The 13,950-nt window shown below is 39.5% G+C and overlaps 5 protein-coding genes across 5 annotated transcripts; 3 read left to right on the top strand and 2 right to left on the bottom strand.

The window, feature by feature from the left end:
* Positions 1-6,115: 6,115 nt before the first annotated feature.
* Positions 6,116-6,604, top strand: CLUP02_18031 (endoribonuclease L-PSP; the record flags this gene model as incomplete). Its single annotated transcript, XM_049296935.1, has 3 exons — positions 6,116-6,154; positions 6,188-6,227; positions 6,312-6,604. 3 exons carry the CDS (start codon positions 6,116-6,118, stop codon positions 6,602-6,604), a joined length of 372 nt encoding a protein of 123 aa, XP_049138159.1.
* Positions 6,605-7,432: 828 nt separating this feature from the next.
* CLUP02_18030 (uncharacterized protein) lies at positions 7,433-9,302 on the top strand (the record flags this gene model as incomplete). Its single annotated transcript, XM_049296934.1, has 7 exons — positions 7,433-7,481; positions 7,533-7,727; positions 7,785-7,924; positions 7,985-8,129; positions 8,188-8,793; positions 8,850-9,088; positions 9,150-9,302. The coding sequence occupies 7 exons, from the start codon at positions 7,433-7,435 to the stop codon at positions 9,300-9,302; spliced, it is 1,527 nt and encodes a 508-aa protein (XP_049138158.1).
* A 624-nt stretch (positions 9,303-9,926) lies between these two features.
* On the bottom strand, positions 9,927-11,289 carry CLUP02_18029 (uncharacterized protein; the record flags this gene model as incomplete). The annotated part of the gene is made up of 3 exons (XM_049296933.1): positions 9,927-10,164; positions 10,215-10,945; positions 11,014-11,289. 3 exons carry the CDS (start codon positions 11,287-11,289, stop codon positions 9,927-9,929), a joined length of 1,245 nt encoding a protein of 414 aa, XP_049138157.1.
* Positions 11,290-12,472: 1,183 nt separating this feature from the next.
* CLUP02_18028 (uncharacterized protein) lies at positions 12,473-12,773 on the bottom strand (the record flags this gene model as incomplete). Its single annotated transcript, XM_049296932.1, has 2 exons — positions 12,473-12,660; positions 12,725-12,773. 2 exons carry the CDS (start codon positions 12,771-12,773, stop codon positions 12,473-12,475), a joined length of 237 nt encoding a protein of 78 aa, XP_049138156.1.
* A 543-nt stretch (positions 12,774-13,316) lies between these two features.
* CLUP02_18027 (uncharacterized protein) lies at positions 13,317-13,604 on the top strand (the record flags this gene model as incomplete). The annotated part of the gene is made up of 1 exon (XM_049296931.1): positions 13,317-13,604. The coding sequence occupies one exon, from the start codon at positions 13,317-13,319 to the stop codon at positions 13,602-13,604; it is 288 nt and encodes a 95-aa protein (XP_049138155.1).
* Between the last annotated feature and the right edge of the window lie 346 nt (positions 13,605-13,950).

The raw sequence follows: 13,950 nt of genomic DNA, 5'->3' as shown, positions 1-13,950 counted from the left end.
TACTATTATTATTAAAAAGAACTACTAAAACCTACCCTTTTATACTAAATAAAAAGGAGGATCTTAGTAAGTATAATAGCTAGCGATCTAAAAAGGTAATAATAATTATTAAAAATAGTAAAAACGAGAATAGTAGCGAGACGGTAAGAAGAAGTAGGAATTTCTTAAACCCCGATAAATTCGTTAAGTAGTAAAAGTACGGATTTATTATAACTAGTGCGTAAATTAAATATATCCCTATTAAAATTAAATACGCTAGTAATTACTAATATAAGTATAAGCTAGAGCACGACCCTTAGTAAGTTAAGGCAAAAAAAAAGAGGACGAAACCCGATCTTAAATAGAATCCTAATCCTTTATAAGTAAGTAAATATTAACCCGGACTATTAGGGGACGTAGATATATAAAATTATAGATTAGCTTAATAATGAGTAAATTAACGTAGTATTAATCTATTTAACTAAGGTTTATAAAAAAAAAGGGCTATAGGGGTAACCCTTATTTTATAAAATTATAAATAACCTTAGTTACTAACTAGATAAATAGTTCGTGAGTATAAGCCTAAGAATTATAAAAGTAGTTAATAAATTCCTCTATAGGCAAGGGGTATTATTAGCATAATTATAATTATAAGAGCTATATAGAATATTAGTAATAATAATTATAAAAAAGGAATTTATATTATAGAACTAAGTATAGGTTAATAGAGCGTATAATCGCTTTAATAAATTTAAAAAAAAGGTAAACGACCTAAATTTCCTTTTTATAATTACTAATAGAAATCTATCGTTATAAAAGGATATACTGGGGTAAAATATAGTATTAAAAGTACGATAATTAATAATTCTACTTATTTCGATTTATAACTCGTTACTGCTACTAATATAAATTTAGTACTAATTAGTTAATAAAAAAAAAGATAAATAACCTAAACTTATTAATAATACGTAGCGACGCAGGGATTATATATAAATACTAAAAATCTAATAGTAAATACGAAGCAATTTATAAACCTTAAAAAGATCTTTTTAAAAAAGAAATTATACTCTAGGGGGAAGTATAAGGTCTTATAAGAAACCCTAACGATATTTTATAATTATTATAAAAAAGTCGGAATTAAGGAATACTAGTACTATTTAGTAATTAATATTATACTCGTAAGTAAAGCCTCTAATTACTATTACGAAGCGGTACGTAATCTTAATTAAAACGACTTTTTTAATATAATTAACGCAATTTAAAGCTACTTTAAAACTTATAATAAGAACCTAGAGCTCCTATCTAAGCTACGAGCGATTTTTTTTATATTTATAACTAGGATAATAGAGGGTAAATTGCGAGTAAAGATCCTTAAAGAGCTTATCGATCGAATTAATAAGCTAGCGAAAACCTAGCTAAATAAGGGGATAAATAAGTAAAAAGTCGAATATCTCTATACCGTAGTTTAGCGTATATTAAAAGCAGAAATAACCCTATACTAAGTACCTAAAGACTACGAGACGCTCTACTCAAAGCTAAGATCTAGTTTTAATATTAAAATAAAAATGCTATACTAAACCTACCTCTAGGTATATAACGGCCTTTATTAATAATATTAGGTCGATTAAATATATAATAATAATAAAAAAGAGGCTAAATACGGCAATTACTAATAAAAAAGCCTAAATTCGTTAAATAAGTAAAGATTTAACTTACGGGCAGGGTAATAAAAAAAGTAATACTATATTTATAAAAAAGATAAATATTAGTTAAGTAACTACTTTAAAGAAGAGCGTACTAAATCGTATAAATAATATAAAAAGTTAAGAATAGTAAATAGTAAAACTAGCCCTTGTTAATTTAATTAATTCCTTATTATATATAAAAGTAGATCTGGGGGTATAAAACCTAGTAATAGTAGTTAAAGTAGCGGCTTAAAATATATACCCCCTATAAGAGATTCGGAAAATAAAGAAGATCTTACCTTCTATATTAACGAATTAGATTATGATAAAATTAACGATATTAACTACTCTTTTTTTACCCCGTTAGCTTCTAAAGAATATACGAGGCTAAATAAATAAAGGGTAGTAGAAGCTCTTAATAAGTAGGCTTTTATTTATAAATAGTAAAGGAAGGTCCCTTAAATAATAAATATAAAGGCGGCTAAAAGGGCGAATTTAATAGGGCTAAAGCCTATTTTTTTAATAATTAAAGAGAAGACGCTATTTCTCTTAATATTTAAAAAAAAGAAATATAGTACTAAGTAAATCTAAGGGTAACTAAAGGGGTCCTTTTTATACTACTTAGATTCTTTAAATACTAAGCTTATATAAGTATTTTACGTAAGTAAAAAGTACGGCCTAGATAATTTTTATAAGATTATCCTAAATACTAGGGTATCGTAATAGTTAACTAAAAGAAAAGGGCAATTCTAAGCACTATAAAAGATCGTATTAGTAATACTTAATATATTAACGGCGGGTATTACGAGGATTAGTTTTAGCCTAAATAAAGAAATTATTACCCTAGGTATAATAAAAATAGAAATATACTTCGGAACGATAACTTTCTATATTTTACTTATTAATACCCTATTTCTCCTATATTTAAAAGATATAGATCGACTAGGTATTATATTCGATAATACAAAGAATAGAATCTTTAGTAGTAAGTACTTTGAGATAGTTAAACGATAATAGGGGTATGCGTTTATAAAGCTTATTAATAATACGAAGTTAATTAATTACCTAACGAAAAGTAAGCTTAGAAAACTATATTAGAAATTCGGGTACCCGTCGGTTACGAGGCTATATAACCTCTTAAAGTAATTAAATAATAATAACATTAAAATAAAGGCGCTAGAGTAATTAACGAAAGTATATTACTAATACTAAATAAATGCGCAGAGCCTACGCAAATTCAAGTTTAAATTACGTAATAAGCTTAATTTTAACTAGGAAATCGTCGTTAATATTTTCTATTTAAATAGTTAGTTAGTATTATATATAATCGACGTAGCTATATCCTTTTAAGTAGGGCAATTCCTCTAGGATTTATAAATAAAAATAGTATAAGTAGCCTTATAAAAAAGCTAGATTAATATATACTAAGGACTGCTAAACGGTATTAAAACTAACGCTAGTACTAGCTTTAAATCGGTAGAATTTAGGGATAATACGACGGCTTACGGTATATAACTAAAAATTATACCCGTTAAAGCGCATTATAATATTAAAAAAGTAAAAAGGGTATATTAATAATTAAAAAGGGCGTTTAGAATTATTAAAAAGGAAAATCCGGATTTTACTAACGACGAATGCCTCTAGATAGTACTTAAATACTATAACGATACTATAGGGCCTAACGGACTTATATTAACGCTATTAATATTTAGAGCATATCTAAGAACGACCTTAGCCTTATTACTATTACTAAGCATAAACTAATAAGCCTAAGTAATTAAAAAAGTAAAATAAGTACTACGCGAGGTAAGTATAAAAAAATAAGTTAATAAAGTAATTACTACGTATAATAGGCCTAATATAGGGGATAATTTAAATATATTACTAAATTTAGATATATAAGTATAGCGCAAAATTACTTAATAATAGGCTAGGCTATATAAGTTAATTTTTATTAACGAGCGCTCTTATATAATTACGAAAGATCGTAACTAGCTACTCGAAGTATTAATTATCATAATTAAACCGTATTATATAGATCCTAACGAGGTAATTTTTAACTTATAAAAAAAAGAAGAGCTAGGGGAAATTATATAACCCGTAGTAAAGGCATAGGAAATTATCCTTAACGAAATCGTTATAGTAGTATTAATAAACGACGAGGAAGAGGAAATTGCTAAAAGGGTACTAATATTACTAGCGAGACGTTATAAAAAACTATAATAATAAGCCTTAACGCGGTAATTTATTACTAATAACGAGGTAATTAATACCTTTTATATAATAAAAAAGAAAGCCGATTTCGAGCTAGTAATTAAACTACGTAAAAAAGGCATAATTATAACTACTAAAAAGCCGTATAAAGGATTAGATATTATCGAAATAGATACTCTTTATAATCGAGGGGTCTATCGATTTATCCTATACGACCTAAAAAAATATATAAACCTCCGTATATTTAAATTACGAATAGTTCGTAAGATTAAAGGGAAAAGAATACCCTAGTTATACGAGAAGTCTAAATACGTAATTTAGGGGTATAGTAACGTTAAAAAAGCGACGCTACTTATATAATTACTTACTATATAGCGCTATAGCTAACGATTAATAATAATATTAATAATATTACTACGGAAAAAGGGATACGAGATTTAAAGCCGTAATATTACTTAGGCCTATACTTAATTAGTTATAGGGCTTATAAGGAAAATCCTAACCTATTTAGTAAAAGAAATAGCTAGTAAGTACTTAGAAAATACGATTATTAAAGTGCTTAAGCTATTATATAGGCTCGTAGAATCGGGCACTTATTAATAAGCTACTTATTACGATTTTTATATTAATTAACTATTAATAATTACCTCTACGTACGACCCGTACTTACTAATCGTAGAGCATAAAAGCGACTAATTTAGGATTATTAGAATATAAACTAACGATATATTAGGCCTATTTAATATTAACTTTATAAAAAAAGAGGATAAGGAGCTTTAAAAAGCGGGCTTCGTAATAAAGCTAAAAGAGGTCTTTATAATAAATACCCCCCTAGTATTTAATAATAGGATTTTTATAATTAAAAAGAAAACCGTCGTTTTTTAGTAAAAGGGGTAGGGCGAAAAGATTAACCTTATTAATCTAAACGTAACTAATATTAAAAAGTAGTATAAGGCTAAGCTTGCGCGAGGGGTATATATTATAAATATTTATTAGCTTAAAGTAATTTTTTATTACGCTAGGGTAGCGCAGGCTATAAATTTAACTAAACGAGACGTTAAAATACTTAATAAATAGCTTAAATAGTAATAAATAAATCTCGATCGAGGTCTTATTTACTACCCGATCGACTTTATAACTAGTAAGCTTTACGTCTTTGTTAATAAGTTATTTATAAATAATAACGACCTTACTTTATAATTAGGGTATATTATTATCCTAGTTAATAAGAGTATAAATAAGAGCGAATTTACTATATATAATAATATAATTTATTACTCGTTAACTAAAAGTAAGCGAGTAATAAGAAATATACTAGCGTTAGAGGTTTATAATATAATTAACGGCGTTAACCTCTTTTATATAATTTTAATAACGCTAAAAAAAATTACTAATCAAATTAGCCTTTTATTTATTTTAATAGTTATTTATACCGATTCTTACTTACTATATAAATACCTTATTAAATTAAGAACGACGAAAGAAAAGAGGCTTATAATCGATATTATAGCCCTTAAGTAATTATATAAAAGGCGCGAGATACTTAAGATCCGTTAAATTAATAATAAAAATAACCTCGCAAACGCTTTTATAAAAGTAGTATTAAATAAGGGATTAGAGTAATTTATAAGTAATAAAAAAGTTATTATATAAATAGAGGGATAGGTTATACGAAAAGAGTAAAGAAAAGGGGGAAAAGGAGACGACTTAGTAAACGGGCCTAAGGTCGAATTATACTTCTAACTATAGCGGTTAAATTAATAAAAAAAAAAGAGAAAGTTAGTATTAAATTAGAAATCTAATTCGACTATAATATATAGCCGACTATATAAGGGCTAATTAGGGGCCTTATTTATAATTATTATAACTAGCCTAACCTACGGTTAGAACCTCCTTTTTATACCTATTACGCAAATATTTAGATAGTTTAATTAATCTCTTCGTTAACTACGGTTCGAACTAACTACCCTGTAATAGGGATATTAATAATTTCGCTATTCGCGGAGTTCCTTAAATGCCCTGGTGGACTCGTCGGTATTTTCCAGATATGGAACTTGTGTACATTGCAAAAGCCGCAGGGAGGACTTTTCTTTTACTGGAACTTACAGACCTTTTCTCTTGCATCCAAATCTTTGCGACGGACCCTTTCGTCTTCATCGATCATCTGCTAGTTGCAAGTCTGTCGTCATTTTTCACACTGAGCCATCACGTCACCGCAATTGAGGAAGCCCGAAGTCATGTCTCATCTACAATTCTTTGCGTACGAGGGACAGGGGGTTGAAAAGCAGAAAAGGTACTCCTACAGCCAGGCAGTACGAGTCGGCGACCGCATTGAATGCTCGGGACAAGGTGAGCTTTCCCATCACATCCTTCCCCCAAAGGCTCATCTGTTGCCTATTCCATCGAAGTTACGCCTAACTCGGTTTACTGAAGGTGGTTGGGATCCGATCACTGGAGAGTTCGAAAAGGAGATCAACGCCCAAATCGATCTGGCTTTCGAGAATGTGGATCGATGTCTTAAGGACGCTGGTGGCAAAGGATGGACCCAAGTCTACCGTGTCAACTCATATCACGTCCCAATCAACAATGAAGCTCTGGAAGCGATGGTCCGTAACTTTAGGAGGTGGATGCCGGATCATCAACCTCTGTGGACCTGTGTTGGCGTTCCACGTTTGGGAGAAGATGACATGCGCGTGGAAATCGAAGTTGTGGCTCATGCTGTCTGAGAAATATCGTCGCAAATAAGAATTGAAACTTCAAGATATTTCTTCTCGTGCCTTCTTGTGGCTGGCACGATGGGCTTTTCAATGCGGACATTGAAAGTGCATTTCCGCAACTCGTAAACGAAACGACGGGAGCGCATGAGACTCCCCTCGCCCATATAGGCATGCAATCTTTTCAAAATTGATCCCCGCCAAAGTAAAAGTACTTCCTATGGCACCTTAACTCGAAGAATCACGTCTTCACTTCATCTCTCCGGCGAGTTCAAACACTGTCAAGCGTTAAGATTAGGCCAGACTCTGGAATATCATTGATAACAGATATCTGATGAAGGAGTCTAAAAGACCCGGCAATTTCGACTCTTCGAATAAGCATCAAGAACAGGCCAAACTCAGGGTAGACAGGCTTCCACGTCCTGCAGTACACTGTAAGGCAAGACTCAGCTTGATAGTAGATCAGAGCCATGCAATCTAGCCATGGTGCAGCTGATAAGAAGTCATCGCTATTATGAATTTAGAGTTTGACAGATTGTCACAAAGTCCAAGCTCATAGGCCAGTGAGATAAGAGATGGCCTTGCCCCCTTAGACGGAATGCGAATTCCTATCTCTCGACGAGACCAACAGAATGATTGATAGACCATTTACGGAAAGGTCTTCACCAAATTCTATAGACGCCTCCAAGTGACCCTGACCAGAAGGCTGGGTCTATCAGTCTAGTTTATACGTATCGATGGCTTGACTTATTAAATCATGAGGCATGCGCTCACTACAATGAGAAAGTTCGAGTGCAAGGCAGCCCATCAATCTTCGAATTTCCTCATCTATTGCCCAAAATGTTATCAGCCCGCAAAATCCTCGTGTACAGCATTATCTTCTCGTCTGGTGAGTTCGTCTTGGCAACACAATCGTGCCATCTCTAAGAAGCTGCATTAGCAACTATCATTGGGTATGATTCCGGATACTTGAACGGCGTGATTGGATCCGAGGACTTCACCCGAATCTACGGCGTCAAACATAGCGTCACCGGAGACGTATACTTGACTCCATATACTCGGAGCGTATTCTCTGCGTTATTCGTCGTTGGAGCTCTTGTAGGATGTCAGCTAGTAGCACCTCTTACCAATCTGCGTAAGTTTTTAGGCGTTTTGAACTTAGAGTGTTGTCAAACTTGCTGATCTTCCGCAGTTGGCCGGCGCGGCAACTTGTTCACAGCCTCAATCAGCTATGCTGTAGGCGTATCGCTCCAGACCGCTGGACTTGCCCCACCCATATTCATCGTGGGTCGTATTTTACTTGGTATTGCTCTCGGCCTCATCTCTATCACAGTAAGAACTCGGCTTCACACTTCTTGTTAGTTTGAACGACAGCTGATTATTATGATGCAGGTTCCTGCCTATCTCATGGAATGCTCTACGCCAACGAATCGAGGACAATTGATGGCATTCTACACCCAATTCCTCACCACAGGCAATGTCATAGCCTGTGGCATCAGCCTGGCAACTTCCAAGTATAACGATTCCCGGAGTTGGCGTAAGTAAATTGCGAAAATAAGATGACCACATATTGGTAGAAGTTGACCCGGAAGTAGGCATTACGATCGCATTCCAGCTGGTGTTGGCACTGATCGTTGTCATCGGTGTCTTTTTCTGTCCCGAGTCGCCACTCCTCCTTGCCAAGAAGAACCAGAAATCCGAAGCGCGCCGTGCTCTTGCCATTCTCCGCAATGCAGACGTTAACTCCTTAGAAGTTGACGACGCCATGGTCGAAATCGAAAATTACATTACAGATCAGAATACGCACGGAAGCGCAAGATTCATCGAGTGTTTCCGAGGAACCGATCTCAGAAGAACTCTCATTGGCGTGGCGATGTCATTCTTCACTATATCCACAGGCATCACCTTCTGGTTCGGCTACGGAACAACCTTCTTTGCCGCGGCGGGTGTCGACGACTCGTACCTGATCTCTCTGGTTCTCGCCATCACCAATTGCGTCTTCACAGCACCTTCCATGTATCTCATTGAGCGTCTGGGAAGGAGAAGATCTTTGATCGCGGGCGGGATCCTTATGGGACTCGCCCAATTACTCACCGGCGTCATCCATAGCGCTGCTCCGGACAGTAAAGCTGACAAGATGATGCTGATCGTTGGGGCAGTGTTCTTCATCGCTTCATACGCACCAACTTGGGGTATCGGGGGTAAGTTGTCTGCGTTAGAACTCTGCAGAAGAGAACTCCACTGACGAATTAAGTAGGCTGGCTGTTGATGGCAGAGCCTCTGTCCGACCGTGCGAGAAATTACCAATCTTCCATCGTGTTGACGGCATACTGGATCATCACGTGGCTGGTTGGATTTGTTACGCCTTACATGATTGATGAGACTGCCGGAGACCTCGGAGTCAAGGTGTCCTACATCTGGTTTGGCATGACTGTTCTGTCTCTCGTCTGGGCCTACACCTGTGTCCCAGAACTCACGGGGCTTTCCAGGATGGAGGTGAGTTGCACTGCTCGGAAAATCAAACTCATAGTCCCATGCGCATGGCTGATTCCAACAGATTGATAAATTGTTCGAAGAGAATGTGCCTGCATGGTGTTCACGGACGTGGCAGAAAAACCTTCGAATCATTCACGCAGTCTCTGAGTCTGGTCCAGACAAGGCCGTCGTTATTGAAGAAAGGATGCAGTCTAAGGAGGAACAGTCAACTTAGTTCGACATTACAATACATCTTCCGGGGTTACAGTTGGAAGACACTAAGGTACTTAAGGCTCCGAGGGTTGGAATTGTTGGCATGGGAAAGGGGCCAGTGTATTGGCGTAGTGAATCTGTGGAGAGAAATCAAGCAAGATCGTTTTCTCAGATGTGTCCAATGACGTTTCTTGTATTCGATTCAACGTGAAGTCGACAACACTCAATGTTCTACCCACGTGCCTGAATAGCACCGGCAAGCACAACAACATAGGTAGGCTACACACCAATATCACGACTTAAATTCTTGATTCCCCGTTACTTTCAGTCATTCACGTCAGAACCGTCAGTTTCTCAATATCGTCATGGTTGGAATATACATGGCAATGGTATAGGCGATCCCGGCATACCAGTTGAAGCCTTCGGGTCTCGGTATCACACTCATTGTGAAGAATGGCGTGGTAGGCGACTTTCAGCAAGGCCTACTCGGAGTGTCAGGCTCACCTCATTATTGACGAGTAATCGACTCATAGATTTCCTCACAAGGCAGAAACTTTGACCACAACTTGCAATTTCTGACGAGGGTCTCGATTCGATAACGCGAGTTTCGTGGCAGACATTTTCGAATTCAAGTTAAAGACTTGTCCTAACCCACCCTAACAACCACTTTTCCCGTGTTTAAATGATTCCCAAAAGCTGCCATTCGGGATGGTATCTCCTCAAGACAGACTTCCGTAACTATAGGTTTCACTTTACCATCCCTGATATACTCCATGACCTTATAACTCTCATCCCATCCACCCATCAACAGACCTTGAAGCTTGATGGAGCGCTCAACCATCAAGGCCAAGGGGATTGTCAAGTTGCCCCGGGATTTCGTCACGCTGAAAGATGTCAGCAATGTCGGTCACAAATAGCCCGGAAGTAAACTCACCCTACGCATATCACCGAGCCGCCGTCGCAAACGTAGTCAATCAGCCCTTCAAAAGCTCTTTCGTCACCTGATGTGACAAGAACAGAGTCTGCGCCGCGGCGAGCCTCTCCTACAGGGCGCAATCGAGCACAGGCATCTGCTATCCTCTCCATAACCTCAATCCTCTCCGACGCATTGAAAGGCGCAGCGATGAATTCGTCAAAGACGTCAGCAGCCCTTGAGCCCAATGCTTCAACCTTCCACGGCAAATCGATGCCAATAACCTTTGCCCCAAACACGTTGCGAGCCATTATGCCGGCCAGATGTCCTATCCCGCCGCACACCCCGCTAACAACGATCACGTCCCCGGGGGCAGGAGTCGCCGCTTTCAAGGCTTTGAGTGCCGCGGCACCAGAGCACAGCGCCGTAGTATACAGACCAAAACTCACACCCGCCGTTTCATCAAAGATGAAATCTGGCAGAGGCATAAGTGAGGTATAAGGTGCGGTCATGTACTGCTGAAATGTGCCATTGCGGTGGCGAGGAAATGTCGTCTGCTTATGACAGGATTCTGGAACGCCGCGAATACAGTAATGGCAACTTCGGCAGTAAGATGCTAGATATCTTGCCGCAACTGGTTTGCCGAGGAGCGATTTATCGTGGCTTCTAACGATATGCCCGATGCCTTCGTGGCCTGCGATGTGGTTTGGTCCACGGAGGCCGTCCTCAGGGCCGAGAGAGAAGACAACATCCTGTAAGTAAAGGTTGTGAATAGAAGTTGTTCAGAGCCATCATGAAAATGGTTGAGGGGGGCACTTACGCTACCGCAAATTCCTGTGTAAGCTATCTTCATAACAACTTCGCCAGGCCTTGGATGTTGCACGGGAATTAGCTGAACCTCTTGGTTGAGCTTTGGGCCCAATTTTGGTGTCACAATTGCTGTCTGGAAGGCTGGTAAAGTGAAGTCACCTAAGGTGTGAGGAGCCGATGACGATGAAGAAACATCTAGCAGCTCGACCTGTAAAGGTGGCAGGCTACTGTCGGACGATACCTCGTCCGTCAATCTGAGTTTTTCTCCGTGAGAATTGATCACCATTTTTGCAAGCAATCACTAAGAACGAAACCTGGTCCAATACGTGACAATAATGAAGATAGCAGGTTTACCAAGAATATTCAAGTTTTGATTTATGATAAGAGGTCGAACCAGATCGTAGTTCCCAAAGATAGGAAAAGATAGGTTGATCCCCTCATTTGATGTTCACCCACCTGGACCACGCTTTGGTCCAATTTGCCAGAGACACGATTCAGCGGAATTTATATCCCTCAGAACGACCCATGGCTGACACAACGAGCATTGCAGCTGCACACCACTGATAAGAATGAGTACGATAGCGTCCGATAGGCCTCTAGTCTTTCTGCAGAGATCGCGATATGTATTCCGCTCGCCATTCATTCTCCATATGGTCGTTCGTGTTTTTCACATCCAAGATCCTTCCAGCGTCAGATAGCTAGCTGGCTCATGGGGCAAATGCGAAGGTCTTGTTTTTACGACGACACGTCGCTTACGAAATAAGCGACCGATAAAATCCAATTCCCGACTCCTTATTGGTGAACCCGTTCCGGGACCACTCGACATCTGTGGCATGAACATCAGGTTATTTTAAATATGTCCTTTGAGTCTAACCTTTTTTGAGTCTAACCAAGGCGCTTTTCATTTCTCTATCGTATTCACTCTTATTCCATTTAACACGTTTCTACTGCTTTTATCTCGGATTTGATACTCGCCCCATACCTCCTTGAATCCTTTTGAAGGCAATGTCTAGAAAGTCTTATTACCTCCTAATCAAGTACTCGACTGTAGATTGTGCTCGACTCTAGAAGCAATAGAAAGCCTGCCAATAGAAGTTTCGAGGGTCAAATTTCTATTGATCAACTTCAGCACACGAGAGTCAATCATCATTGCTTCCTAACGGGGAAGATCAAGAGGGATTCCCTTCCTTCCGACTACTCTATTTACGCTAAAGTGATTCCACTGAGTCCATTTCTAATGGATGAGCCATGGCTCCGTAGTAGAGTTAAGAGTGCGGGGTGTAACATCGCCATCAACCGAATCCAAGTTTGAGACTACCATGGGATACCAAACGAGGCTGATAGCCTAAGCTTATTCGAGAAGGCAGGGTGTATCCTCATACATCTTGAGAATCTCAGTTTGTTAGTGGCAGCTTTCAATGCGTGCTAGTATCTATTGCTCTATCAAAGGTCTACGGAAGGAATCGTTCCTAGAAGCTCGCAGGGTTGGTCGGCGTTGCGAGATAGAACAGCTGCGTGACGATTTGATCCATTTCGATGGCCGGTAACACGAAGCTGGGATGCTCAAGATCTGAGCCAAATCTAGCAAAGACCATGTCCGGTGCCCTGGAGAATGTTAACACCAGCAACTTTGAGAGGATAGGCAATGGCATCAAAGCTAGAACGATTCTCAGCTAGAACGACTCTCTCATTCTCGACTATCGGCTTAACCCTTATGACACCTAGTTGTAGCTTTGAGATGAAGCATAAGTACAGACGCCGCCACACCATCTGCGAGGAAACCTTCCCCGCTAATGACGTTTCGAAAGTTCCTCGTTGTCTAAATAGAGTAGACTGCATCAGTTCAGCTCCGAGTTGCCTCAACATTCGACTTTAGCCGGCACGTGGGTGGGGGGAAAGGCAGCATTCCACTCACTGCATGCAGTGAAATTTCTCCTTTCCCCCGACCCCGGATTTTGAGTGCAGGTGTCAGGTCATGAGGTTCAAATGCCGGAAGCTTGCTTGGGCCTGGCTCATGGTCATCTGGAGACTTCCTTCACTGTGCCTGGCAGCAAGAACCCTTGATGAGGGGTCCTGTTAGCAGGCCCGGATAAGCCGTGTGGTGGCAAGGCAATAGATTCATTTTCTACTAAATACTGGGCGTGGGACGGTTGGCTTAGTAGATAACGACACGGTTTCAGTGAATGCTCCTTGATCGGATGATCATCTAGACAGATCCAATCAGGTTATCTTGAGGTTGCAACAATTAGGTGTGATCGGGCCTAGACGCCCGAGAGTAGCACATCGTTGCCCACATTGACCAGGCACCGTCGCATGCCGCTTTCTCCTTTACTGAGCGGCTCGTGGGCGGCCCGTCAAATCATGGTGTTTCTTCGTTTTGGATGGGTGTACCACCTCTTGGACCGGCTTCCCCATCTCTCGTCAAGAAACGCTGTCCCTGCCACGGCCTGGATTGAAGCTGGGCCCACGGGTGTGAAGGAACCTCAAGATCAGTGCAGACTGGAGTTACGGGTCACGGGAGGAACTTTCGTCCCGAAAGTCTACTTTCACGCCTGTGGTCTCATGCGACATGCAGCAAGGGCCGGGGAAACTCCCCGATAGTCCACTAAGAAGGCCGAGAATGATGCCGGTCCCGAGAAGCCGGGAGTGGACCTGCGGCCCAGATCGCTTGTCTCTCCCTGGAACTTTGATCGAGCAGGCGAGATCGGAGCCTTATTGATTCCTCGGTCGATGAACATCTGGGAGAAATGGGAGGGAATGTGTAAGTCACTAGACAGTCCGGCCCTAACACGATGGGAAGGGGTCCCCAGAGAGAGAATCTAGAACGTGATCCTCGTTAGATGGAAGGGCGGTCCAGCTGCCGAAGGCCCCAACGAATATTGGATCGTACAGGCATGGATACGAGGATTTTGAGAATGTAGGTGGGCCCGTGAAGCAACTTGCTTCG

This window comes from Colletotrichum lupini, chromosome 10 (genome assembly GCF_023278565.1).
Source record: "Colletotrichum lupini chromosome 10, complete sequence".
NCBI lineage: Eukaryota > Fungi > Ascomycota > Sordariomycetes > Glomerellales > Glomerellaceae > Colletotrichum > Colletotrichum lupini.
This window is presented reverse-complemented; position numbering and strand designations above follow the sequence as displayed.